Source organism: Diceros bicornis, chromosome 32 (genome assembly GCF_020826845.1).
Source record: "Diceros bicornis minor isolate mBicDic1 chromosome 32, mDicBic1.mat.cur, whole genome shotgun sequence".
NCBI classification, from domain to species: Eukaryota; Metazoa; Chordata; class Mammalia; order Perissodactyla; family Rhinocerotidae; genus Diceros; species Diceros bicornis.
Window position 1 is genome coordinate 11,047,457 of NC_080771.1, and position 26,802 is coordinate 11,074,258.

Genomic DNA, 26,802 nt, shown 5'->3' on the forward strand with positions numbered 1-26,802 from the left:
GCACCCCGCCCTCGCCTCCTGCCTCCAGCCAGCTGCTGGCTGTGGGCTTGTTTTTATTGCAGGTAGGTGAGTCTGGGTAGGCCCAGACTCCAGGTGGGGCCTGAGCTCAGGAAGGAGGCAGGAGGGAGCTTGCAGGATGGGTAATTCCATATGAGGGGGCAGCACCTTCAACAGCCCTGGGGGGGCCCTTGAGGCTCAGAGACATTCAGGGCCTCCCCCAGGCTCACCCAGGGGTCACGGGGGGCCAGCAGCCCATGTGGCCCTGGGTAGAGGTGCCGAAAGCCCACGGAGAGCTGATGTGAGGGGCAGGGGGCACTCAGCCCCGAGGGCCAGGTGAGCCCCTGTATGGAAACCCAGGAATGAGCGAGGGAGGTGGCAGCAGCAGGTGCAGGGCCAGCCGGAAATGGGGCCAGATGGGCGGGCGGAGCCTCACCTGGGGCCGCCTGCCCGGACAAGCTCAGACTGGGCGCCTGGGAGCCCTGGGAGGCGGTGGAACAGGAGCAGGCAGCATCGGCAGGGTCCGGCCCGGGGCCTGCCCAGACCTGGAGGTGAGAAGCTGCTGTTCGGGGCGGGGGACGGGGCAGGAAAGGTCAGCGGGCTGTGGCTCCAGCCTGCAGCCTTGACCTCAGCCATCCCCCAGGTCTAGTTCAATAGGGGCACGTGTGAGGCCTGGCCTGGGCCTACCCAGGGTTCCAGGCAGGTCTGGAGGCCCCGGCTGTGGCCGGGTTGCCCCTTGCTGCTCCGAGTGAGGGCTGCGCGTGCTCAGTGGTGGTCATCCGGGCACAGGGCAGCTGGCAGGGCGTGGGGTGCGCTCTGTGCTCAGAGGAGGAGACTGCAGAAGGCGGAGGGCCAGGGTGAGGCTGTGGACCCCGGTGCTTGGATGGGGAGGCAGGAGGCAGGCCCCCTTGCCCCGGCCTGCTTCCCCCGTGCAGGAGCACACTTCCTCCTGGGAGTCCAGGGAAACCGGTTTGGGAGCAGGTTGGCCCGGGTTGTTTGGCTTTTGACAAGGAAGAGGAAGGCAGTCTCGCCTGGTGAGCCAGTGGAGGGGATAGGGCCTGCCCATCGGCCAGCACAGGGTCCTTCCGCCTCTCCCCGACCCCCTCAGCTGGCAGCACAGGCCTCCCCACCTTGGCTTCGAGAAGCGGGAGGTGAAGGTCACATTGCTCCCCGACCGGCTGCTCCCTACCTCTGGGCCAGGCCTCTGTGACGAGACTCCCAAATGGTGGCCAAGGACACACCAGGTTGGGGGAGCCATCTGGAGGATGCCAGGCCTCCCTCCTCTGGGCTGTTCCCATCTGCACCCGAGAGAGGTGGGCAGGCAGTGGTCTGAAAAGAGACGGGAGCAGCAGACCCTTCCCTCCCCGCAGCCCCTCCAGCAAACTCCGTCTCCTGGCCCCACTTGTCAGCCAGGCAGAGGTGGGTGGCCGGGGTTGGGAGGGGGCCTGGCGCCTGGCCAGCTCTGCCCCTACCACCTCGGCTCCCTGGGCCGTGTGGGTAGCGATATGGGCCCCCCATGTTTCTTCTGTTAATTAGGCCTCCCCACTAATGGTTGGCTGTCATCGTTGCTCCATTACGCCTCCTGAGCCATCTGTGCCCCAGCACTTAGGGGGAGACCCCGGGGGCTACCTGGCTGCAGGGGCAGAGGCAGCATTGGGCAGTGTCTCCCAGGGCAGGGGGCTAGGCACTCCGTGATTTTTCCACAAAGAACATCCAACTCCAGCTCTTCATTTTACTGAAAGAGAAGTGGGGGCAGCCCTGGTTTCCAGGTGAGGAAACTGAGGCACCCTCTTTATGACTCCCCCAGTGGGTCTCCTGCAGCCAACACCTTAACACAGTTTTTGTGCTGGGCACCGATGGGTATGTGTGTGGGAGTAGGGGTGGGGCACACGGGGAGGTCAAAGTCGAGATCCTCGGCCCTGGGGACCCTATGGCAGTCAAGTGACATGGCACACTGTCCCTCTCAAGATGAAGCAAGTCCTGCCATCTTTGCACACTGCTGTGCTGCCTTGTGGGTAGTCACTAAACCTCTCTGTGCCTCATTTGCCTCCCTTGGCATGGGAGGCACGATGCCTCACTGGCCGACCAGAGGCACCTGGCCTAAACGTTGGGTGTCTGAGCAGCTGCCACCCAAACCTCACAGGCCAGGGCCCAGCGAGCAGCTGACAGAAGAGGCACAACTGTGGTGACATCAGCAGCAGCTGGCATGGCCAGTCTGGGCCCCCTTGTCCAGAGAGGGAGGCTCCTATGGAGGAATCAGAAGCCTCTTGTGCTCCTCTTGCTGGGGTAATTTGCATTTCAGGGAAGAGCCTAGGATAGTGACAGCCCTGTCATTGCTCTGCCTTCGAGACAGGCCTGGTGTCTCCATTTCACACCTGCAATACCGAGGCACAGGAAGCTCCGATCTGGGCCAGCGTGCTGCCAGGTCCCGTGCTGGGCTCTTTGAAGGACTTTGGGGCAATGCTGGGAGGGGTCGAGGTGGGGGAGGGGCGGTTAGGAGTCTCCCCATCTCTGGGTGTCCCCCAGGCCTGAGCAGGGTGCCGAGGATCCCTTTGGGAAGAGCAGTCCTCCCAGCCATCACACCCCCAGGAGGGGCTGCACTTCTGGCTCCAGAGGCCTAGTGAGAAGCCACTACCCAGCACCCCCAGCTCCAACCCCTGAGCTGCAAAGGGGGGCCCTGACATGTACAGGTGGCTAGGGCCTCACCTGGGGACCCTGGCCTAGATGCCTGGCCCCGCACCTGCTTCCCATGGCGAGAGAGGTCCAGGCTGGCCGGCGTGGGAGTGGGCTGGGGAGAGGGCTCGTGGCCCATCCTCGGTGGGCCCATCCTCGCCCTGGGCTCAGAGGCTCCTGAAGGCTGGGAGGCAGCAATGTGGCCAGGATGACCTTCTGGGCCTGTGCTGGGTGGATCCAACCCACCCGCCGAGTACGCCTGGGGGCTGGGCTGAGGTCAGACATTCCGTCATGCCCAGGAAGAGGGGGCGGTCGCCCTGTCTACCTTCCATCTCAGGGAGCTGGGCACCCAGGCGTGCCCGCCTCACGGAGGTCGGCAAGGGTGGCCCCGGGAGGCTCAGCCAGCCTGAACTGTGTCTAAGGACCTACGTTCTGCAGCAGACTGCTCCCAGCAGGACAGGAACAAGGTGACCGTGGCGAGGGGGATGTCTGTCTGCCGGCCTGTCTGGGCTGAGCCCAAGGCCACTTCTTGCTGGCATGTGGTCAAGATGCCACTGGAACTGGGAAGGGGGTACTGGGGGAGGAAACGAGCCTTGAAGTCAGGTCCTGGCTCGAATCCTCTGTGACCTTGGGCTGGCCCCCCTCCCTCTCTGAGCCTCAATCCCCTCCTCCGGCAGAAGGGGCAAGGCCTCCTTGGCAGGGTTGTGGGAGAAAATGCAAGTCACTTGGCACATAGTCAGTGCCCCATAGGGGTGCGTGGGCTCTGAGTCTGAAACCTTCAGGGGAAGGGGTGGAGCGAGGTCAGAGCTGGGGACAGGTGTGGACACAAGGGCCTGGCCGCATCCGGGGAGTGTCTTTCCCCTGACCACAAGCCCCAGTGCTTTTGAAACCTGATGCAGGTAGACGGGGGTGGGGCACCTGCCTGGGATCCACCCGAGAGCCAGACGAGTTGAGTCTGTCCTTGGAGCTCCAAATAAGGTCTCGGAGAACAGGCCTGGACCTGGGCGCTCTCTGCCCTCCTGTTCGCCTGGCCTGTCCTCCGTCCTTGGAGCGGCCCCCACCTCTTGCACGCAAGCCTGGGCTTGAATCCACCTTAGACTTGCGCCATTTTACCTTGCTCGCTCCACGTCCTGGAGATGTCAGGCCCCCGGCTCCTTCTCCAGCTGGGGCCCGTGCGGTGGGTGGGGGAGGCAGACCTAGGGCACGGGGCACACAGCTCCCTTTGTGAGGGCGGCTGAGTCACATGCATAACGCCACCCCTGCCAGCCCCGGGGTGAGTGTGACGGGAGATGGCCTTATCATGGGGCTGCGGCTGCCCCTGCGCCTGTGGCCAGGAGGCTTTCCCACGGGAATAAACAGGGAGGTAGCTGGGAGCATTGGCTGCAAAGCACGTAGTCTGGGTTACAGGACTTGTGTTCACGTCCTAGCTCTGCTGCAGATGTGCTATGAGGCTTTGGGAAGGCTCTCTCTCTGAGCCTCAGTTTCCACCTCTGCTAAATGGGAACAACCAACACCGTTTTGTATAGGAGATACTGGACATGAAAGGGCTTTGCAGACTGTGGAGTGCTGGGCCTTTGGCATTTGTGCTGACATGATGATAATCATAATGACATTGGCCAATATTTACTGAGCACCTACCGTATGGCATGGTGCTCAGTGATTGACAAGGCCACTCAGCTTGCAATGGGAGAGGCCTGGACTTGAACTGCTTTTATCCAATAAAAACCCACCTCCAGGCAGGCAGCGGTTACCTGTGGCTCTTCCCACAGGTGGGCGCAGCTCTTCACTGTTTGCAAGGCTGGCTCACACTGTCCCGACTGGAGGGTCAGAGATGGAGATGCCCAGGTCTCTTCACAGTAGGCACCATGGATCTCCCGTCCCCTTATCCCCGTCCTGGGGTCCACACGTTCTCGCAGATCTCTTCCCACCTCCCTGACTGCCCCATCTCTGTCTCCTTTGCCGGCTGCTCTGCACAATAAAGCTGTCGCAAATACATCTGGGTGCTCATTAGTGCCTGGGCTGGGAGATTTACATCTGTGGCCTCATTTGTTATTGTTGGTGGTGCTGTTATTGTCCCCATGTGACAGGTGAGAGGGTGGATGGCTAGAGAGACGCTTCCTGAGTCACCCAGCTGGCAGAGCCAGGAGCAGAAGCCAGTTGGCCAGAGCCCAGAGTCTGGGCTTCCAACCTCTGGGCGGCAGCATTGCCCATTCTCCTCTGTCTGGTAACACGAAGGCCTTTCTGCAGTCCCACCCCATCCCTGGCTACTGTCACCAGCCAGTAATACACATGACCTTCTCTGGGCTTGGGAGACACCAGCCTTTCACCCCTGAGCCCCAGCAATGTGTTTCCAGCTGCCTGTTGGAAGCTTCCCCTACATGTTACAGGGGCACCCCCATTCCACTGGGTCCTCTTCCCTGCCTCCCAGATCTATACGCCACCCTGCACCCGCCACACTGCAGGGCAGCTTCTGATATCTCCCCTCTCACACGTGAGGTCAAGGTCCTAGCCCTGCTTCTGGTTTCTTGGACCAAAGTCTCCTCCGCAACCCCTCCCTCTGCCTCTGTCTTCCCCAGTGCCCTGGCTGGACCCTGGCCTCCCCTCGATCCCTCACCCCTCCTTCTCCACCAGTGCTGGGACAAGCCCCTCCAGGCTAGACCAGGGTTTCTGCTGCTTTAACAAACACTGGAATCACCTGGGCATCCAGTTCCAATACATCTTCTCATCCAGCAGGTATGGGGCACACCTGAGACGCCGGATTTCCAAGTTCCCGGGCTGTGCTGTAGGTGTGTGGACCACAGTTTGAATGCTGACCACACCCCTCCCTCCTAAACACCCTCCCTGGCTTCCTGGTGCCTTTGACGAAACCTCATCAAATTCCATGCTTTCAAAACCTTCCAGAATCTGCCCCTACTGCCCTAATTAGATCCCACTTCCTTCCAAGCACGCTCCCATGTCCCGCCTCTCCACCTCTGTTGATGCTGTTCCCTCTACCGAATGGCCTTCCCACTGGTCTCTGTTTATTGAAACCCCTCCTTTAAGACCCATTTGGGGCTCTGGGGCCAATACATGGTTCAACCCGTGGTTCAACAAGCCCCTCGCCCTCTCTCTACCTTGCTCCCTCTTCTGTGCAGTGGGGACAGCGACTGTCGTGAGAGCCCAAGGGGATGATGAATATGAAGACCCTGGCCAGGGCCTGACACCTGGTAGGTGCCTGGTTGGAGCCCACACATCTGGGGGCCCAGCCACAGACCAGCTGTACGGCCTTGGCTGGGTTACTTTGAGTCTCTAACATACCAGGGGGACCCAGCCCACCGGGTTGAGAGGATGAAATGAGAATGATCCACATAAGGCAGAGTGTCTTACACAATGAACCTTCCGGACGAGCAGCTATTATCAGTCCTGTTATTAGCGCTAATAAGAGATAGTATTGTGATTAATAATAATTTATTTGGTTTCTCTCCTTTGACGCCCAGAGCCCTCTGGGAGCTCTGCGGTGCCGAGAACTGATTCCTTAGAATCGCCCCAATGTGAGCCAGGCTCGTCTCCCCAGCCAGACTCGGAGCTGGGGCTGGCTCCCCACCCTGGCCCAGGAGCCTGGCCTGGTGCCCAGCACATAGTAGGTCTGTGAGAAGCCTGATGGTGAGAGGGCAGGCAGAGCCTGGCAAGCCAACATCTGCCCTGGCCAGGCCACCCCACAGGCCTTTCCTGTGTGGTCAGGGTGGCAGCTGGCTCCTGGCTTCTCGGCCCTTGCTCGGGCGTCCTGCTCAGCGGGCCCCTGCCACCGCAGAGAGAGTGGCGCCTCCAGCTCCCTCTCCCCTCTGTGGTGTGTGTGTTGGGGGTTACTGCTGCCCTGCTAGCCTGGACCCTGGGAACAGCTGAGGCTGCCCCAGCTGCCAGCCAGCCTGGCCCTGAAGGGCAGAGCTTGGGGAAACTGAGGCTTAGAGGTGGTGACTTGCCCCAGGGACAGGGCATGTAAGTGACTCCCCATCCTTTCCTGGATAACTCACTTCCACTCTCTTGTTTCCTGGCCCCTAGTGGGGGCCGGCCCCTTCTGCTCTGGCAGTGAGGGAGTGCCCACTGCAGCCCAGGAGGGAGCAGCGGGTCAGACAAGAACCAAGTGCCCACAATGCCCGTCTGCTGTGGGCATCAGCCACAGCCTGGACAGCGGGGCTGACGGCTTCAGAAGCACAGCTCTGCTTTCTGGAAGCTCTGGCCTGGGGGCCTCCCTGCGCTGCCCTGGCTGGCCTTATTGCCCTTCCTCTCCCTGTGGCTTGATTCATGCGGGAGGTGACGGGTATACATCACCTGTGGCAACCCCTGCCTCGTGGGCTACCTCAAAAGCTTCATTCATGCTGCCTCTGTGACTTTTCCAGGCCCCGTCTTTTAGGATGAGGATCCCTGCGAGAGAGAAGGGACTTACAGTGCCCTGAGCATCCGCTGTGTCCAGCCCCGCTCCAGAGGTCTGGGGAGACTGCATTTATGAGTGCTCAGGGGAGCCAGTGTGAAGCCGGACTGCCTGGGCCTCCGTCCCAGCTCCACCACTTCACACCTGTGTGACCTCGGGCAAGTTAATTCCCTTCTCTGAGCTTCATTTCCCTGCCTCGTGCTCTCCCTTCTTTGTCACATTCACAGTGAATATTGATTGAGGGCTTATGGAGTGCCAGGCACTGGTCTGAGCAACGTTTTCCTGCTCGCCACCGTCTTGTGGCACTATGGCGATGGCGTGAGGGAAGAGTCTGGAATGTAGCAAATGGTCAGTAAATGTCATCATCATTATTATTACTGTCGTTGTTGCTGTCATCACTCACCCTCATCATGTTGTGAAATCCTTACAGCACTGTGACTTGGGACTTACCCACATTGTAGGGGTGAAGGAAGGCGGGGAGTGCCCAATCCGCAGGGTGGCCCAGGATCCGTCTGAAGCCCCCCGACTCCCAGAGTGGCCTGAACCTTCGCAGTGGGGGGAGCTGCTGACAGAGGCCAGTGGCCAGGAAGGGGATGAGGGCATCGGCCCACTTCCAGATTTCTCTTTCTGAGCTTTTGCAGCCACCAGAAATGGTTCCTCACCTGGGCCTCAGTTTCCCCTTTGGCCCAGCAGAGGGACTAAGGGAGTCTATTTCCCGAAGTCCCTGGGGTCTCGGAATCCAGACCCTGAGTCTTGGAATGTCGACACCGTGTGTGCTTGGGCAGTGTTGAGATGGGTCCCCTTGCTGGGACGACTCCGTGAGCTTGGGGAGGACTCAAGGTCGGGCGGCCAGCCGTGCATGGCCTGGCTGGCTGCGCGCCAGGCTGCTTGACACCCCCTTTCCCGGCGTGCCTTCCGCTCTGCCGGTCAGCGCCGGCTCCTGTCTCCTGCCAAGGAGGCTGGACTCTCCTTCAGGAAGGGGCAGTTGTCGCCTGGGGTGGGGGGGCAGCATCAGAGAGGCCTGTTGCCGTAGCAACCCTGGCCTCTCCGCGGGAACTTTGGGGAGAAGAGCCCTGGGAAAGCGACAGATGGAGGGCGAGGAGGCTGAGTTATCCCAGACTGCCGTCCGTCCGTGAAGCCTGGCACCTGTCTGCCTGGATGCGGGTGAGGCTGAGGTGCCCCCCTGCCCAGCGCTGAGTCACGGGCACCCCCCGGGTCACCACCTCAGCTCTCTCAGCCCCGGCCCCTCCCACCCCCCTCTGGGAGGTCCGTGACTCACGTATGGTCCCGTCATCCCCAGCAGGGCTAAGGAGGAGGGAGGAGCCCTGCTGGGGCAGGAGGGGGCGTCCCCCCACCAAACACACCCTGGCACCTCCCCCGGCTCCGCACTGGCTGCCCGCCTGGCTCTGCGGCAGGCGGTGGCTGGGAGCCTCCCACGCTCACCAGCTCGCCTGGCAGCAGCGGAGACCACGGGTCGAGCCTTGGAGGTGGATCTTGAAAGGCAGTTCAGCTGCCTGGCCCCACGCAGGACCTTCCAGCCAGCACCAGGTACCAGATCAGGGGCGTGACAGCAGGAGGGAGGGGGGTAGGGAGTGCGAGTGGCAGAGGGTAGAGGTGCTGATGGAAGGGGTGTTGATGCTCTTGGTGTCTTGGTGGGAGCTAGCCCACAGGAGCAATGCTGTGCGCCGTCTCTAGAGTTGGGGGTGGATGGACAGGGAGATGCCTGGGAAGAGGACGGGGCCGAGAGGACAGAACCTCTCAGAGCCACTAGTCGTTTGTTAGCTGGGGAAACTGAGGCTCAGAGTTGCTGGGGCCAGCAAGCTGGGGTCTGCTCTCCAGGCTCTGAGATAACCGTCCGCTCCTGCTCCCTCTGCACAGATGGGAGAACCGAGGCTCTGAGAGGTGGGTAGCTTACTCAGGGTCACATAACAATCTGGGGATGCAGAACCAGGGTCCAGCTCTGGAGGAGAGGCTGCCGCAGGGGGCTGGGTGCAGGGCTCTTGAGGGTGGCTTTACCTGCAGCTGCCCCCGGGCTGGGTGGGGGCCCCTAAGAGGGTCAGGGGCAATCTGGCTCTTCATCACACAGGCCACCTTCGGGAGAAGATGGTCCTGGCCATGGGGTCTGAACACGGGGGACCTGGGGCGAGAGAATGTTTTAGGAACCGGGGCGGATAGATGTGGAAGCAGAGACTGAGAGCTGGAGAGCCCCCTGCCCGCCAACCACCAGACCTCCGGGCTCCCATCTGCTTGGAGCTGATATGGCCTTCCTGTGGGGGGGCTACCACATCAGCCCCCCCGTCCCATCTGGGGGAACCACTGGTTCCGGTTGTGCCCTCCTCCCCAGCCAGCCTCCTTCCTGTGGTGCCAAGTTGGGATCTCCCATGGCCCCGCAGGAGGGGGCTGGTGCTCATTTTCCCGAGGAGAGTCAGGGAGGCATGAGGTGAGGTACGGCCCCTCCCATCCTACCCCCCCTCCCACTCTGCCTGGAGCAGCTCTGGTCTGGGGTAGGTGGGGTGGGTAGGAATATCCTTTGTGGCTCCAGAGGACCAAGGAGGTTATTCATATAAACATTTATTGATCGCCTATTGTGTGCTGGTACTGTCTTAGGGATGGGGAATGTGGCCATGAATGAGACAGATAAGGGGTCTTAGAATGCGTGGGTGGTCCAGACCCAGAGCCAAGGCCCCTGCTCCCTCACCGTGGGTGCCTGAGGGCAGAGGATTAATTCCTTGGAATTGGAGACTGAGTGGGAAGGAGCGTCTCCAGTCAGTGAGAGCTGCCAGCTGCAGAGTTTGTTCCCCAGATCCCAGGCCAGGGGTCCTGTGGAGTCTTCTTGCCAATGTCTAGAAGTGGGGCTAGCTCTTGGGGCCACACCTGACCCCGCTTTGCTGCAGAGACTCCAGGGATCTGAGATAGAGACCCAGCTCAGCCATGGCAGCACTGTGGCCCCCTCGCCTGGCCTCTCTCCCTGGGCCTCAGTTGCCCGAGCTGCTAAATGGGTGTGTGTGTAATAATAGCTGCCCTGTCTCCCATGGTGCTGGGGCTTGGCTCCAAGGGCGCCAGGTCGTGGAGGACACCACTCCAGGCGTGGTCTGTGGGGAGAGGCTGTACTAGGCGGCCTGCACTGTTGTTGCTGGTCTTAGAGCCCTGGGCCATGGGGCGGGGGCCAGTCAGCCCAGCTGGGGCACCCCCATCTGTCAGGGACACAAACAAACAAGACAGTTAAGGTCTGAGGCTGAGGAGTGAGATAAGCTTGCTAGTAGTGGGAGAGAACTTTCTGGCCTGGGAGGAAGTGGAAGGCTCTGTGGAGCGCATTGAGGCTGGGCTTGGGGACCGGTGGAGAGGGGAGAAGGGTTTGCAGCGTGTGTATGAGGATTGGTGGGGGCGTTCAGGCAGAGGAAACTGCGTGGGAAAAGGTTTGGGAATGAGGAGAGCTTGGGGAGAGCGGGGAATGGGGCAGGCGATGGTACCGGAGACCTGGCATGGGTCATTTTATGGGGCCTGGAGTGCCAGGCCGGCAGGTCCCCATCTGCTCTGCAGAGAAGGGGATGGCAGGAGGACATGGGCAGCGCTGCAGCCAGCAGCCAGGCCAGGAGGTGCCGGGTGGGGCTGGGTGCCCCGGCTATCACCCTAGCAGGAGGGAGAGGGCAGGGTTGGTGATGCGGGGCTGGCCAGGCTGCCCCGGGCCCCGGCTATGGGGCTCGAGGCTCATGCTTGGAGGGCAATTTCATGGCTATGGGGCAGAAGGGGAGGTGGCCACCCAGTCGAAGGGCCGGTGGGTGAAGGAGGCAGCGGAGCCGTGGCAGGGCCTGTGTTGTGAGGACGGCCTTCCTAGCAGGGCCTGGTGTGACAAAGATGGGGCACGGGGCACAGCCATGAAGGGGGCCGCAGGGACTGTGCTCCAGCTGAGTTGGGCCCCAGGTCACTTCATCCTCAGCCGGAGCCGCGTGTGGGTGGTGGGGGCTGCGACCCTTTTGGGGCTGCAGGTGGGCTTCCACGTGGCGGGGCTGAAGGGTCGGGAGCAGGGTTCTGAGGGAGGGCACAGCGGAGGCAGTAGGAATGTCAGGGGTGCACGTGGGGGCGTGGGGGAAACGTGCAAACACAGCCCCAAACCCCAGTGCCGCCTCCTCCTCCTGAACCAGAGCTTGAGCAGGCTCAGCACCCCCAACCCCATCCAGGGGGGGCCCTGTGGTCCCCACTGTCTGACTCACAGCAGATGGGGCATCACGTGAGCACACCAGCCGCCAGAGGGCCCGGGACCCCAGGGACCCGGCAGATGGCATGTGGGGGCGGGGCAGGGCTGGCAAGAAGGGGCCTCTCAAACCGGGCGGGCAGGGCCCTGGCTGAGAACTTGCCCTCCACCAGTCTGGTCCTCGCGCCCCATCTGGAGTTCCTGGAGGCCCTCGGGGAGCCCGCAGATTCTGGGGTCAGGCCTGGGCTGCTAGGGAGAGCGTCCACGGGTGGGGGAGGAGATTGGGACACTGTTTCTGACCCCTGCCCGGTGCCGGCTGCCCTGGCACAGGTGGGCTGAGCCACCTCCGCAGGCCCCTCAAGCCCCAAGCTCTCCCTGGTCCCCTGGCGGCTCGGCCTGCGCCGGAACCACCCTGGACCCTCCCGGCCATCAGACTCTGGGGCCCTGGGCTCGGCGCCTTGCACATGCCTTCATTCCCGTGAGCAGGTGCTCCTGCAGAGCCCACTGCAGAGGTGGGGACACTGAGGCGCAGGAGGGTGCCCTTGTCTCAAACCCCATCCCTGCTGCTGCCAAGCCCACGCTCCTCTGGGGCAACAGGACCACAGAGATGGCGTGGCCACTTCCTTGGGGAGAACCCTGCCCTTGTTCCTCTCTGGTTGTGTGAATGTGGGCGTCTGCCTCAGTTTCCTCATCTGGAAAAAGTGGATGATGACAGTGTCTATGTCAGGGGGCTGTTGTGAGGATGAAGGGATTACTGTAGTGAAGCATTTAGAACAGTGCCTGGTCCACATCATGTTATCTAACGTAATGCCCGTATAAATGTTAACCTTTGTCATGATCTCCCCATTGGGCGAATGGGTGCACTGAGGCCCAGAGATAACTTGTAATAACTTGGGGGACTTCTTCCTGTCTCTTTACCCCCCGGGGGAGCTGGAGCCACCTGGGCACTGGCAGGACCCATCCCCACCCCCAGCCTGACTTGTCCTTTCGCGAGGAGGCCAGTGCGGTGGGCGTCAGGCTCTTGGGCTGGCGTTGGCTCCGGTTCAGGCGGTGAATGGTGTGCTTGGCAGTTCCAGGCAGGCAGAGATGAAAACTGAGCCCCGGCGGAGCTGGTAGAGCTTCCGGGCACCGGTGGACAGGCCTCCGCGTTAGAGGGAGATGGCCTGGGGTGGGGCGGCACTGTCTGGGAGCCAGCCCAGCTCCCGGCCCCTGAAAGGCGATCGGTTCTGCAGCTAATGGCTCCGGCGTGGCTCCCCAGGCTCAGGGCCACATAAAACTCCAAAACAAGCAACGATAAGAGACTAGAGCTGCCTCCCCAACTCTCAGAGCCCTCCTCCGTCCTCAGACCTCTGCCTTCCTCCCAGAGCCCTGGCCTGTCACTCTGGGCCCACGTGGGAAAGTGGGGGTCTTCAGGGCCCATATCCTGCTGCCCAAGGTCGCGATCCTCCTAGACCTCAGCGTCCTTACCTATACACAAAGATGACAGTGCCACCCCCTGGCTGGGTTGTTGCTGGAACTTGGGGCAACAAATGGCTGCAAAGTGGGTACTTCACACAATGTGGGGCTCTAACAGGTTTTCCTCAAACCTCGCTGAAGGCTTTGTCTTCGGGATCATGTGGTGGTTGAGTTAGAACTAGGTTCAAATCCTTGAAAAGCGACCTTGAGCAAGCCACTGAATTTCTCTAAGCCTCATTATTTAGGCTGTAAAATGGGGCTGAAGATGCATGAATCTCTGATCTCTAAATGAGACCCTGAGGGGATTAACTGAGGCAGCCACACGCTGTAGGGGCCCACGGGCAGTAGACCCCGTCCCCAGCTGTCCTGGACCTTTGTTCCTCCATTGCCCAGCTCAGCTGTCCCCCTGGGAGAGGCAACACAAGGTGGGGGGCTCTGGAGCTGCCTGGTTCTGTCCCAGCTCCGTCAGCTGTGTGAACTTGGACAGGTGTATAAGCCTCTCTGTGCCTCGGTTTCCTCATCTTTAAAAATGAGGATGGTAATGGCACCTTGAGAGGGTTAAGTGAGCCGTGAAATCCTAAGTGCTGAGTACAGTGCCTGGCACACCATAACTGATGTTGTCATTGCCTCTGTTCTGGGGCCCCACCTGGCCTTTCTCTTAGGGAGAAGCAGTGAGTTTATCCTGGAGCATTAGCCCCATCCTGATGTCACTGGGAAAGGCCCCAGGCCCCTGAGAGCTGCCCCTTGGACACTCCCGTCCAATGGGGTGTTGATCTGCTGGCCTGAGGAGCTGTCCAAGACTGGGGGTCCCTCCTGCTCCCTGAGACCCAAGGCCTGCTTGGCTTGGCCGCAGTCCTCGGCCTGCAGGGGAGGCCTGGGTTCGAGCTGGGCTGGCTTTCTGGGGCAGCACTCTGTGCTTACTTCTCTGCTGGGCTCAGTTCCCTTGGCCCCTAGGTGGCCAACCCGTTCTGGGTCCCTGACTGAGTCTGGCCCTCAGGGTGTGGCTCTGTGGTGCGCACCCTGGGTCTCTGACCCTGTGGCAGGGGACAATTGCCCAGACCCACCTGCCTTGATGGTGACAAATGCGAGCAGCGAACCCCAGGGGCCGGCTGGGTGGCTGAGTCATGCTCGGCCTGGTGCCCTCTGCCCACCGCTCCTCTGGCTGTGTCACCATCCGGGCGTGTGGCAACCCCCTGGAGTGACTCATAACCCAACCCCCCACCCCTGGTTCATATGCCTCACTGCCTACAAAGACCCTCATTGAGTCTTGGGTGCTCTTGCCCTTGGAGATTTGCATCTTGATCCACATTTCCCAGATGAGGAAGCAGGTCCCAGGTCCCCGGGCCAGTCAGAGGTAGTCTCCTGCCTTGGGGCCTGGACCTTTTCCCACGGCACCGCAGATGGTGTTCCCAACTGAGGTACTGAGTTCCCTGTCCCTACAGGTGTTTAAGTTTGGCAGGGAAGGTGTAGAGGGAACTTGGGCATCATGTGGGGTTCTTCGCAGCTCCTTCCAGCCCTGGGAAGGAGAGGCACCCAGTTCTCATGTTCTCCCATCAAGTCCCTAAGCAGTGTGTCGGTCATTCTGGCAGCATCAGGCGACGTCTGTGGGCAGGTGGCGCCTCCACCTAGAAACCATCTCCGTAGCCTTGCCTGTCACCAGGCCTGAACTTCCACCGAGAGTGCTGTCCACTGCATCTCCAGGGGCTCCGGCCAGCCTCCTCAGTGAGCTGGAGGGGGCACAGAGGGCGGGAGGGTGTCAGGGAAACGGGACTGCTGTGAGGCGGGGGTGCTGATGGAGGAGTTGGGGAAGGGAACACCCACCTCTCAAATCATCAGGGAGCTGATGCTGCCCCTTGCTGTCCCTCCCCTGGGTAGGGGTATTCCCCCTCCCACGCACCTCCACGTAACATGGCCTTGCGGCGAGAGCCGTGGGCAGTGGGCAGGGCGGAAGGAATCCTCCTGTGGTTTTCTCAAAGCTGTGCTTATCCTATGCCCGTGACCGTGCCTGCTGCACCCTCTCGGGGCCCTGTCACCTACGCACACACCCGGACCAGAGGGGCAGAGTCTACCCTCCAGCTCCTCCTCTGGGAGCCAAGCATCCCCGGGTCCTGGTGCCTGGATTGGGGCAGGGGACCTGGGCCTGGGGGCAGCACCCATCGCCAGCTGTGGTGGAGGTCAGCCAGCACCCCCTGGAGTCCCGCCTCTGCCCCCCCACCGGGGTTTGGGGACCCAGAGTTGGGGAGCCAGTTACACCAGTAACTGCTGTCTAGGCATGATGGGGGCGTAGGGGTGAAGGGGCCTGGCCCCTGCTCCTGGGCTGCGAGCCTCTAGGACCCACGTGTCCCCTCCCTGAGGACAGAAAGAAGGCTAGCACGCTGGATTTGGGGAACAAGGAGGGTGGGGTGGAGGGAGTGGGTGGGGTCACTAGCTCGAGATGATGGCCTTCAGGCTGCTCCCTGAGCCTCGCTTAGCCGACCTATGAAACGAGCCCCATCACTTTTGTGCCCACCTCCGCTCCGGCCAGGAGTGTTGGGGGTGTTACGTGAGGATGCCCATCTCTTTGGGGAGACCCGGCTCTGGGGAGCGACAAGCTATGAGCTGCTGTCGGCATTCTTACTATTCTGTGCTTAGCCACTGCGGGTGGGGCCAGGATGCTCTGACTCTGTTTCTCCGCTTGTGGCTGCAGTTAGTGAGCGCCAAGTGTGTGTAAAAGGCCGGGGGCTCCCATCTGTCTCCTGCTCTGGCTCCCCTCAACCACAGCCCCCTGCTGGCTCCTTTTAACCGCAAGGTCTTTTGGTCCAGCAGGGACTGGCTTCTCTGGCCCAGCAGGCCCTGGAATCCTTTCCGGGCGAAGGTTCCACGAGAACAGCAACTCCTTTCTTTGCTTTCTTTTCCTCTTCCTCCGGGGGCCAAAAATAGGGCCTGAATGGGACACAGCTCTGGGCCGGCAGCAGCGAGACAATAGCCGCCTCCTGACTGAAGCCGCTCCTGGCTCTGGTCCATCCGTGTGGGGGAGGTGTGGGGCGCACGGGCACACCATCCCCACGGCCCCAGCCTCTGCTGCCTTTCCCGTGGGCTCTGCCACAAGCCGGCCCAAAGCCCCTCCAGCCCCTTGGAATGTGATCGCCAAGGAGGTTCCCCACTTGCTCTGGGAAAGTGCTCGTAGCTGCTTGGCTGAGACCCCGGGCCCTTAGCTCCCTGAGCAACCCCATCCTGTCTCCTGCTCTGCTGCTGGTCTGCAGCCGCAGGCCTCAGCGGGGGCGCCCGCTCTGGTTCTCTGCTGTGCCCTGTCTGGCACATGGGAGGAGGCCAACCCACGGCTCTGATGTTCTTTTCCTTTTGATTCAGTGGGGCTTTTTAGAGGTCAAAGAGATGTGCCCTCTTGGGTAGGAGGTGAGCTCCCTGTCACTGGAGGTGATTAAATAGAGTTCAGATGTGCACAGGATGGGGGCCAGGACTAGTCAAGCATCCGATGGACATTTGGTCGTATTGTCTTCATGTATCAGAGGAGATCTTGGTTTGAATTCCACCCCCCTCTCTTACCAGCTATGTGGCCTTGAGAAAGTCATATCTCCTCCCTGAGCCTCTGTTTCCCCATCTGTAAGATGGGTTCAACAGGGCTAACCTCACAGGGGGGTGGAAATGGATCTCTAAAATGCCCTGGGTAGTGCCCAGCACATAGCAGGGGTTTCAGAAGCTTTGCCTCTGTTCTCCTCCCTCCAGACTGGTACTTACTCTGGGGCACAGAAAGGAGAGTCTGACCTGCTCTCGATCCCCAGGGAGCTCTGGAAGAAAGCCAGGCAGAACCCGCAGCCCCAGGGCTAACTCAGAAGGAAGATTCCTGGTAGGATGTGGCAATCTGGGAAGGCTTCCTGGAGGAGGTGGCCCCCTAAGACGCTTCCAGGGGAGTATGGTGCACATTCTGTGCTTGTGGAAGCCAATGGTGAGGATTAGAGGAGTGTCTAGCCTGAGTTGAGGCCAAGCCACAAGCTGGCAGCATCTAGGGGCAAACACAGCTGACAATAGGCATTTTTGATCACAGCAGTAGCCTCCACTGGGTTCTAAAAAGATTTGGTTTTAAAGTCAATATTGACAAACTTAGGCAGGTGTCCCCCAGTGCTCCCCACAACCTGCCGTCCTAACCCTGCCATTCTCCTGCCAGCTCCCTGCCTGGCCGGGCCGGCATCCGAGTCGGGGGACTTGGGCAGGGGACAAGTTAGGGGGCCTGCGCTGTGCTGGGTCGGAGCCTGGCAGTGACGTAGTCCCCGCAGCTGCCAACAGTTGCCAGGGCAACGGTTGCCAGGGGCTGCTGTCACCTGCGCCCCTTCTCTCGGGCTGGCGGGCTGGCGGGCTGGCAGCCCATCTTCCCTGGCTGCCCCCTTTGTCTGAAGCTCCAGTGAAGTGAGGGGGCGGGGGCTGGGGCGGCTCAGCTTCAAAGACCCCTCTGGCCTCTTGACTGACCCAACACCCCAGCCAGCTGCAGCCCACAAACAGGCGAGCCCCTCGCTCCTTCATTCACGCTCTCTCCGTCCTTACGGTCCAGTTGATGCCGCGAAGCAGTCCAGGTACGCTTCTGCCCCTCCGTCCCCTCACTCCTGGCCCTGCTCCCCTCTCCTCCCACCCCACCTCGCCCCACTTCCCAGCCCCTCTCCCCTTTCCATTCTTCATCCTCCCCTCCCCCTCCATCCCCATCCCCCCCTTTCTCCTCTTCTTCCCTCCACTCTCCTCCCCCTCCATCCCCCTCCCCCCTCTCTCTCCTCTCCCTCTTCCCTCCGTCCTCCTCCCCCTCCATCCCCCTCCCCCCTCTCTCCTCTCCCTCTTCCCTCCACCCTCCTCCCCCTCCATCCCCCTCCCCCTCTCTCTCCTCTCCCTCTTCCCTCCACCCTCCTCCCCCTCCATCGCCCTCCCCCCCCTCTCCTCTCCCTCTTCCCTCCACCCTCCTCCCCCTCCATCTCCCTCCCCCCTCTCTCCTCTCCCTCTTCCCTCCACCCTCCTCCCCCTCCATCCCCCTCCCCCCTCTCTCCTCTCCCTCTTCCCTCCACCCTCCTCCCCCTCCATCCCCCTCCCCCTCCATCCCCCTCCCCCCTCTCCTCTCCCTCTTCCCTCCACCCTCCTCCCCCTCCATCCCCCTCCCCCTCCATCCCCCTCCCCCCCATCCCCCTCCCCCTCCATCCCCCTCCCCCCCTCTCCTCTCCCTCTTCCCTCCACCCTCCTCCCCCTCCATCCCCCTCCCCCCTCTCTCTCCTCTCCCTCTTCCCTCCATCCTCCTCCCCCTCCATCCCCCACCCCTCCTCTTTCTCCTCTCCTTCTTCTCTCCATCCTCCCCCTCCCTCTCCATCCCCCTCCTCCCCTTCTCCTCTCCCTCTTCCCTCCATCCTCCTCCCCCTCCATCCCCCACCCTCTCTCTCCTCCCCCTCTTCCCTCCTCCCCCTCTTCCCTCCACCCCCCTTCTCCCCAACATGGATAGTGTAGCTGATGGGTGGGGCTAGATGGGGCTGGAGTGGCACTAGGGACCCTGGGAGTCGTAGGTGTTATTCTAAGGGGAATTGGTCAATTAAATCGACAGCAGCCTCCACAAAGACAAGGAAGTGGTTGGGGTGAGAACCCCACACCCCACACCCCACACCCTCCCCTCAGTCATACTCCACCTAAAAACTATTTTTGGTCTCTGGGATGCATCCCCTGGTCAAAGACAAGCCTCTGAGGAGGGCTGGGACGCCGTGTCCAGGGCCTGCAGAGGCTGGATCTAGAGCTGGGATCGGGGGTCACCTGGGCCATTCTGACAGCACCAGGACCAACACCCTCCGGCAGAGGGTGTTCAGCTAATGTCATGGAAACATAGTTTTTGAAGCACGTTTTACTGTCACTTTTAAAGAGAAGCCCTTTCTAATAGTCAGGTAAGGTCAGGGCGAAACGAGGTCGTGAAACCAAGACAGTGAGTTCTAGATCCGGGCCCTGAGGTCGGCTCTCAGTCTCCACCACTCGCTACCGCTACCCATGTGGTCTCCCCCAGGTCACTCGACCTTCCTTCCGGGCTTCAGTTTCTGTCTTTGTTAAATGGGCATGATGGTGCTTGTCTTAGAAGGTTTTGGGGAGGATTAAATGTATTAGTTTGTGTAAAGAGCTTAGAATCAAGTCTTGCATTTTCAAAGAGCTTAGTTAACGTTGGCTGCGTTACTGGAGGTGGTGAGCATCCCACCCATGGGGGTGTGCAAACAGCGGTGGGGGACCCGGTGACGCTGTGCTGTGTGCTCAGTGGGCTGGGCTGGGGTCCTGGTCTGTGCCTCCACTGCCCTTCCCTGGAGGGGCTGGCGGCTCAGCCTTGCCCTGGCCCCAGCCCTCGTGTAGGAGGACACCTGGCTGTGTGTCCCTCCGCCCCTCAGCCAGGGTTCTGGGACCTGGAGGAGGAAAAGAGAAAGGGAGGGCTGGTGGCTGCCCTTGGGCATGCAGAGGGTCCCGCGCTCCAAAGATGGGTGTTCTGCCAGGCCCGGAGTGGCCGAACTGCAGCCCTGAAAACTGAGCAGGGAGGTGCCTGGGCTGAGCTGGTAGACCCGGCCTTGGGCAGTGTGGCAACACGGATGCGGAAGGGGGAACTCAGCCAGACAGCTGAGGGCCACCTGCAGTTTGAGGGGGAAGAGAGGCTGGCCAGGAGGAGGAGACGGCCCAGCGCCCTCTTTGCCCCTTGCTGCCAGCTGGAGGTAAGCCCTGCCCTTCCCTGGGAGCATCCCGAGGCCCTGGGCTGCGGAGAAGGCAGGCGGGGACAGGGATCAGTCACCCACTCTGCAGAGGAGGAAACTGAGGCCCAGAGAGGGACAGGCTGGCCCAAAGTTCCCAGGGCCAGTTAGCCACAGAGCTAGTTCTGAACTTCGTGTGTCTCACTCCTGCCACCCCCACTCTGCATTCCCCGAGCAGGTGCTGGCTGGTGTGTGCCCTGGGGTCCTGGAGTCCAGCCTCGGCGGCTCCCGGCTCCCGGGAGAGGGCCGGGGAGGACACTTGGCCGTGGGTGCAGACCGCCCCAGGAGCGCGGAGCTGAGCAGGGCTGGCACCAGAGGCCCTGGACTGCTCGTGAGAAACCCCAGTGCCAGAGCCCCACCCTGGACGGAAACAGATCTGGGACCCTTCTTCCTCCCGTCTCCTCCCTTCGGTTCTGGGTCTCCTCAACCCACTCTAAAATTCTAAGATTTGATTCTCAGCTCCTAAAAGATCTTGCATCTTCCCTCTCTCTCTCTCTTTCTCTCTCTCTCTCTCCCTCCCTCCCTCTCAAGACCAACATTCTAAGTGTCTCAGGGTTTGGTGCAAGGCCGGTTTGGTGCAAGGCTGAGGGCCCAGCTGGCTGTGGCTGGCTTTAATGAGTGGCCAACCTGGGGGCAGGGCTGGCAGTGCCCTTTCCCCCAGAGCTGGCGCTGCTGGCTGAGGCGGGGTGGATGGGGCCGAATACACCCCAGGCTCCTGGGGGGCCTCTCGCCTGGAAGTGTCAAGGATGGTGATGAGTTGTCCTGGGGACCAGCACGGCCTAAGTGGCTCCTGCAGCTCGTCTCACACTGGCTAATGGCCTCTGGGACAGCGCAGAGGGGAGGGGAGGGGGGCTGGGAGGGAGAATGCTGACAAGCTTCTTATCTGTGTGGTGCCTTCTGGGAGCTTGCTTTTCATGTTGGTAACAGGTGTCCATGCAAAAAAGGATGAACCGTCACATTGGGCTGGTAAACGAAGCCCAGCGAAACTCTGAATTTTCTTCCTGCAGGACTTATCAGAGCCTTTGCTATCTAATACACCAGACCAAGTAGGGCCTGCGGTGTTTCCCTAACTTGGGAACTAGTGCTTCTTAGGAAGTGCTCTGGCAAGTTACCTTATGGTAAAGTCAGGAAGACGGTCCCCGAGGAGGGAAGGGACTCCGGAGACCACAAGGGCTAAAAGCATGGGCTTTGAGCTTGGGCAGACTTGGTGTGAGCCCTGGTGTGGCTACTTACTTGCTGCGTGATCTTGGGCATCACTTGACCTCTCTGGACTTCGGTTTCCTTGTCTTTAAAGTGGGGACGATAATTGCATTTGCTTCACGACTTGTGTGTGGTGAGGACTGAATGCTAATTTGGGGACAGTGCTCTTCACGACCGCAGGCTCAGACTGAAGACTTGCTGGATGGGAGCTGTCACCCCCTCCTCTTCTTGGATTCCGGGTCCTTCCACTGTGCAGGGACGTGTTTGCTCCCACTCACCATGTGTGTTCTGCCAGGCGCCGTGCAGTTGGGTGAGAACGAGGAGGCCTCAGGCCCAGGGCATCGGGACCTCCACAGACATGTCCCAAGGCTGGCCCCCAGGGAGCAGGGCCAGTGTGGGCAGAGGCCGGGGGTGGGCACAGCCAGCCCAGGCTCGTCTCTGGGTGGGTGACTATATGGTTGCCTCTCTGGCAGACGCTCTGGTCCCCACACTGCAGGCTGCAGGGCGGAGGCTCTGGGAACTGGCCCTCAGGAGGACTCAGTCCTTTCACCTGGGCGGGCCGTTCCCCCCACTCTCCCCTTCTCGCTCTCCCACAGGGCAGGGCCGTCTGGGCATGCACGGGCAGCCGGGGCCCAAGGCTGGGCTGGACCAGAAGTTGTGGGGACCTGGGGCCTGTGCTGGCAGGGGCAGCCCCCCAGAGTCTGGAGGGAAAATGTGGGACTCAGCGGGGCAGCGAGCAGGCAGGGCCTGGGCATCTGCCAGCCTCTGGGCGCAGGCAGCTAGCTTAATTTTTATTCTCCTTTATTGTAGAAAAATTCCTGAAACCTGAAGTCACTCTGCTTCCCCCAGCCATGCCAGAACACCCTTCCTGGGGGGGGCTCTGTGGTCACCTGGCTTGGGCCCCATCACCCACTAGAGCAGGAACAGAAGGAGGAGGAGTGGCTCAGCATCTGCAGCCTGTGCTCCCAGGAGCCGCGGGCCCTGCCGAGGGTCTGGGGGGCTGGGCTGGGGGTGGGCTGTGGCCCCAGGTCCCACTCGTGTCTGATGGGGGCACCTCCTTTGATTTGTTGGGGACATGGTGTTTCTAAGTAAGATCGACTTTTATAAAATAGTTTGGAAACAGCTGGTGGAGGGTCCTCTAGGGACCACCCCCCCATGAAGGAAACACCTGCAGGACCCGCTGTGCCCTGTTCTGTTCTAACGAGCCTTCCCCAGCCTGTGAGATCTGCCGGAGCCGCCTCCCTGTTCCTCCCCCAGGAGCTAACCTGCCCGCCTCCCAGCCTTCTTTCGCTTTCTTGGCCTTGCTCCCTGTGTACACGTGCATGCAGGGCACACACACACACACACACACACACACACACACACACGCACACACATATACACACACGTGCACACACACTCGCTTACACTCACAAGGTTTTGTGCTCGCCCACCTCTCTCCTTGTCCCACTCCTGGGCCAAACCTGTCCTTCCTAAGGCCCTCTGCCCAGGGCTCAGGGGGTAGCCAGCAGCTCGATGCTGCCCCCGCCCCCCGCCGCCCCCACTGGAGAGCAGCTGGAGCAGGACAGCTGAGCTGGGTCCTCTCCTCCAGGAGGCAAGACAAGGCTGGTGCCCGAAGCCCCACGGGGGCTCCCTCTCTCCTGGGCTCCCTCCCTCCACCCGCACCCTCCGTCTCCTGGCTGTCCTCTGGGAGCCCCCTTCCAGGTTCCCGGCCCTGCTAACGCCAGTGAACCAGAGGAACACAACACGTCCTCGCCACCGGGTGGAGAAGGGGCGCCGCTGGGACACGCTGCCCTCGCCCAGTCCAGGCCCTGGCACTTACCAGCCGAGTGGCCTGGGGCCAGTCCCCACCCGTCTCTGACTCTTTGTAAAACAGGGCTACTGGTATCATCCCGGGCTTGTGACCCAGGGGTTCCCAAGCCCGAAGAGCGTCAGTCAGTGGGACGCTCGTTACAGGCAGACTCACTCCTGAGCCCCACCCCGGACCTGCTGCGTCCTACCCTCCGTGTGCGGGCCTGGGAATCTGCATTTTGGCCGACTCCCTGGGGTGGTTCTGACCCACGGGCGGGTTTGGGCACCTCTGACGTGAACTCTTGTGGGAACGGAGTGGGGCATGTAGGGTCGAGTGTGGGCCGTGGTCCTGCCCCCAGGAACACGGAGGTTAATTCTGATGGGGGATGAGCAGTGAGGTAACGCTTCCTGGGGAGAGAGTGTCTTCACTGGGTCTGAAAAGATGAGCTGGGCTGTCACCGGGACGGAGAAGGCGTTCCAGGAGGAGGGACAGTCTGGGGGCGGGGTGGATGCGTTTGTGGTTCACACTGCGTCAGGGGAAGGAGAAGGAAAGGAGAGGGGACCGGTCCCGGTGTCTTCCTGGAGAGGCGCCTGCCCGGGAAGGACTGACCCCCGAGCTGCCCGGGGCCCGTCCGCTCAACCTCCACCTCCATCCTCCGAGGAAATGGGTTTTCCAGGAGCCTGGACTGGGCCAGCGGTGACTCGTGGCTACACAGGAACGGCAGAGGAAGTGACTCAGGCCCGGGGGGAGAAAGTGAGCCTGCGGGTCTCCTGCCCCTTCCCCTGTCCCAGGTCCCACACGGTGAGGATGGGCAGGGCTGGGCCTAGCTGAGCTAGAGCCCTTCTCCTGGGCCTAGCGGTCCTGGGAGGGGCGGGGGGAGCCCAGGCTTAGACAAGCCCTGGCTGCCCTCCGCTCTGCCTGGATCCTTGGGGACCCCGTGATGGTGGCCCCCATTGTGTCAAGCAGGGCCGGACTGTTCTGTTCTCCGTGTGTGTTTACGGAAGGCCCGAGGTCAGGGGTGGCTGCTCCGGAAGGGGAGCTGGGAGGGCTCCCCTGGGGGCCTTGGCCTTCGAGCCCTGTCTCCCAGGCTGGAAAGTCTGCACCGCCTGTGGTCTTGGCTGCCCCCCATGCTTTTCTTCTTTGGGGGTCTCTCAAAGCCAGGGGAGCGTGCATCTCTGGGACCTTTGCTGGCTCCAGCTCTGCGGGGCGATCTTAGGGTGGGTCCCAGGTCTGTGTCTTGCCTCCACTCGTGGTCATCTTGGAACAGATGCCCTTCCCCAGCCTCAGTTTCCTGATCTGTAACATGGCAAAACAGTAGAGCCGGGCTCACAGGGTGGCTGTGAGGATTTCACGTGAGAGTGTTGGTGGGGCTGCTGCCGTGATTATGGTGCTGTTTCTCGAATCCCCCTCTCGGCGACTCCCCGGCTCTGGCCCTGTGCTGTGTGAGGTTAGACAAGGGTCTGGCCTGCGGGCCAGTGGCAGGTTCTAAGAGCGCCTGACGGCTGAGGCCTGTCCAGCTCTGCGAGTCCACGGCTCCCGAGACCGGGGACAGGTTCTGTCTGTGTGGTCCGTGCGGAGGCTCACACATAGGCCCCCGGTTCCGGGGTTCAGGCTCCAGAGCGCAGAGCCCCCTCCTTCCTGGCTGGCCTTCTGCAGCCCTGCTGGAGGCCTGTCATGGATGCTGGCTGCGCCCTCTGAGTGGGGTGGCGGGTGTGTGTACAGGGGGCAGGGGAGGGCGTGGTGAGATGGGCAGTGGGGGTAGAGCCAAGTGTCCCAGCAGGACAGTGCCCTGCCCCTGCCCGATCGGGTTTGGAATCCTCTCCGTGTCCCCAGCCCAGCCCTCTCGCCCTTTAGGAGGGCTCTGCGGCCAGCCTCAGGTCCAGGCCGCGAGGAGGGAAGGTTTCCGGGTGGGGCTTCAGTCTTCCCCCTGCAGTCCCGCAAAGGAAGTTTCATGCTCCAAGCATTTCCCGGCAAGGTGCTCTGGAGGGTGAGCTGGCCGTGGGGGCCGCGAGGGGGGCCTGGAGGGTGGGGGAAAGGCGGAGGAGTAGGAGCCTGTGACAGGCCCAGGGGGTTGCGTTAGGGGCAGGCATGAGCTGGTCAGGAAGTTTACAGAGATAGTTAGCTGAACCTGCGGTGCCCACTGCGTGCATGGCCCTGTGCTAAGTCCTTTACAGGTGTCAGTCCATCTAATCCTCACCATGGCCCTTGAAGTAGGCTCGGTTTTTATTCCTATTTACAGATAAGGAAAGTGAGGCCCAGAGAGGGTGAGTAACTAGCCCAAGGACACACAGCTAGTGAGTGGGGGAACTGGGATTTGAACCCAGGCAGTCTGGCCCCCAAGTCCACTCCACTGACTAAGAGCGGGATAAAGGAAGCCAGGCAGCCCCTCCCCTCAGAATGTCGATGGGGACAGAGTTGTGTGAGTGTTCGAACAGCCAGCGTGGAGTGGGGATGAGCCGGGAGGTGTCAGGGTCACCGTGTCAGGGTCGTGCAGTCGGCCCCTTGTCTTTGTCTGAATCCCTTCCACGGTACCTCATAAGCTTTGCCGATGCCCCTCCAATGGCAGGGAGCTCACTCCCCGTCTCGGCTTCCTTGGCTTCCAAAGGTCAATCTAGGAGGACTGCTGTGAAGCGGATGGTCTGCCCCGTCCTGGCGCCTTGTCTGCCGGCAGTGGTAGCTCACCGTGAAGGTCAGCGGGCCACACGCGGCTTCCAGCCAGCTCCATCCTGGCTTGCTGTGTGATGTCAGGAAGTCATTGGCCCTCTCTGGGCCTCGAATCTAAATGCTATAAAATGGGGAATTGGGGCCAAATTTTCAAAATGATCTGTGAGCTACAAGCTCACAAGGATGGAACAGTGGCCACAGTGAGGAGGGCAGCCTGGAGGAGGTGACACTTGGGTTGGGGATCAGAAGTAGACAGCAACAGGGACTGGTAGAAAGGAGAAGGAAAGGAGGGACGTGCTCCTCTCCCTGGATGCTGGGTTTCCTTCTGCTGGTCTGCGGTGGCAGCAGGCAGTTTCAAGAGCAGCCAAAATGCTCAGAGAGGACACAGAGTGAAACCATAAAAATCACAGCCTAGGAAACAGCCACAGTCCCTAAAACACTTTCACATCCTTCTTCAGGGGGGTCCTGTGAAGCCACCAGGGCAGGACGACGAGCCCCACTGACCTATGATTGGACTGACGAGGTCTGAGAAAGTGGGGTTCCATTACACATGGGGGGACATAGGAGACTTGCTCTAGCTTCAGGGGCCAGGTTAGTCCGAGGAAGGCCCGGCCCAGGAAGGAGGCAATGAGCTCCTGCCTGCACCACGCCCCGCTTTAATGCTGCCCTCAAATAGTCTGTGCAAAAGCCACCTCTTCTTGGAAGCCCTCCTTGATTTCTCTCAAACTCAGACTTCTCATGTGCCCACAGACTGCCAGACTTCCCTTCGTCTGGCTTGTGGCAGATGATTGCATCTGTCCCCACGGCCATATGCAGTTCCCCACAGGGTGAGGCTGCCCTCTGTGTCTGTCAGCACCCAGCTCGGTCACAGGGCCTGCTGGCAGTGGAGAGGGCCAAGCCACCTGGCATATCTCTGCAGTGCCAGGCAGGCAGGTTCCCCGCCAGGCACTACAGTCTTGCTTGGGCGGGGAAAGCCCCTGGCCTCCGGGGTAATCTTGGGCAAGTCATTTAACCCTTGGCCCTCAGGTTCCGGGTCTGTAAAATTGGCCCAGAGTAGGGCCCGCTTCCCGGGGGTGGAGTGAGGATAATACAGGGGTGGGGTGGGGTGGGTCGGCACAGGCGGGCAGATAGTTGGCGCTCAGCTGATAGAGGCCGGGAGGCGGTCAGAAGAGCCCACTGTCCACCGGGGTGGGGCTGGGGGGCTGGGCCTCCCCGCACTTGGGCCACACCGTGTTCCCGCCAGGCCAGGAGGTCCCTCGGCCTTTCCCGCTGCCCAGGACCCCGGGAGCCGGCTCCCCCTGGAGGCCATGATGGGAAGCACCCTTCCCCTCCGGCGGGGGTAGAGGGCGCCGTGGCTGCGCTGATCCTTCGCTGTGTTCCCCTCACCCGTCCACCCCCTAGGCTTAGTCCAGCACCTCTGGGCAGTAGGCCCTCTTCTCAGAGATGCTCAGGGGCTCCCTGGCTGGCTGAGGTGGGAATGCACCACCCTGCACCGCCGGGGAGGCTAACACGGGGCACTGGCCAGGGGTGGGGACCAAGGAGGCCAGGACTGACTGCAGACGGAGGTGAGGAAGACTTCCTGTAGGAGGCGTCCTCTGAGCTGGGTCTCAGGAGTGATGACCGTGAGGTTCCTGGAGGAGAACGCCGAGAGCCCCCTTTTTCCTTGTCTCCTCCAGGCCTGGAGGGG

At 61.3% G+C, this 26,802-nt stretch overlaps 1 protein-coding gene across 4 annotated transcripts in view; it reads left to right on the forward strand.

Annotated features, from left to right (window-relative positions):
- The first annotated feature begins 478 nt into the window (after nucleotides 1–478).
- ADGRG1 (adhesion G protein-coupled receptor G1) overlaps nucleotides 479–26,802 on the forward strand; it is a 40,338-nt gene continuing 14,014 nt past the window's right edge. The window contains exon 1 of one of the 4 annotated variants that reach the window (XM_058527899.1): nucleotides 479–548. Coding sequence is in view for 1 of the 4 variants with exons in the window: in XM_058527897.1 (XP_058383880.1) it covers nucleotides 23,115–23,252 (138 nt within the window). In the remaining 3 variants the exon portion in view is untranslated. Of the gene's footprint in view, nucleotides 549–8,461; nucleotides 8,627–22,962; nucleotides 23,253–26,802 lie in introns of those variants that run through there. The other 3 variants (XM_058527898.1, XM_058527901.1, XM_058527897.1) reach the window with 3 other exon arrangements.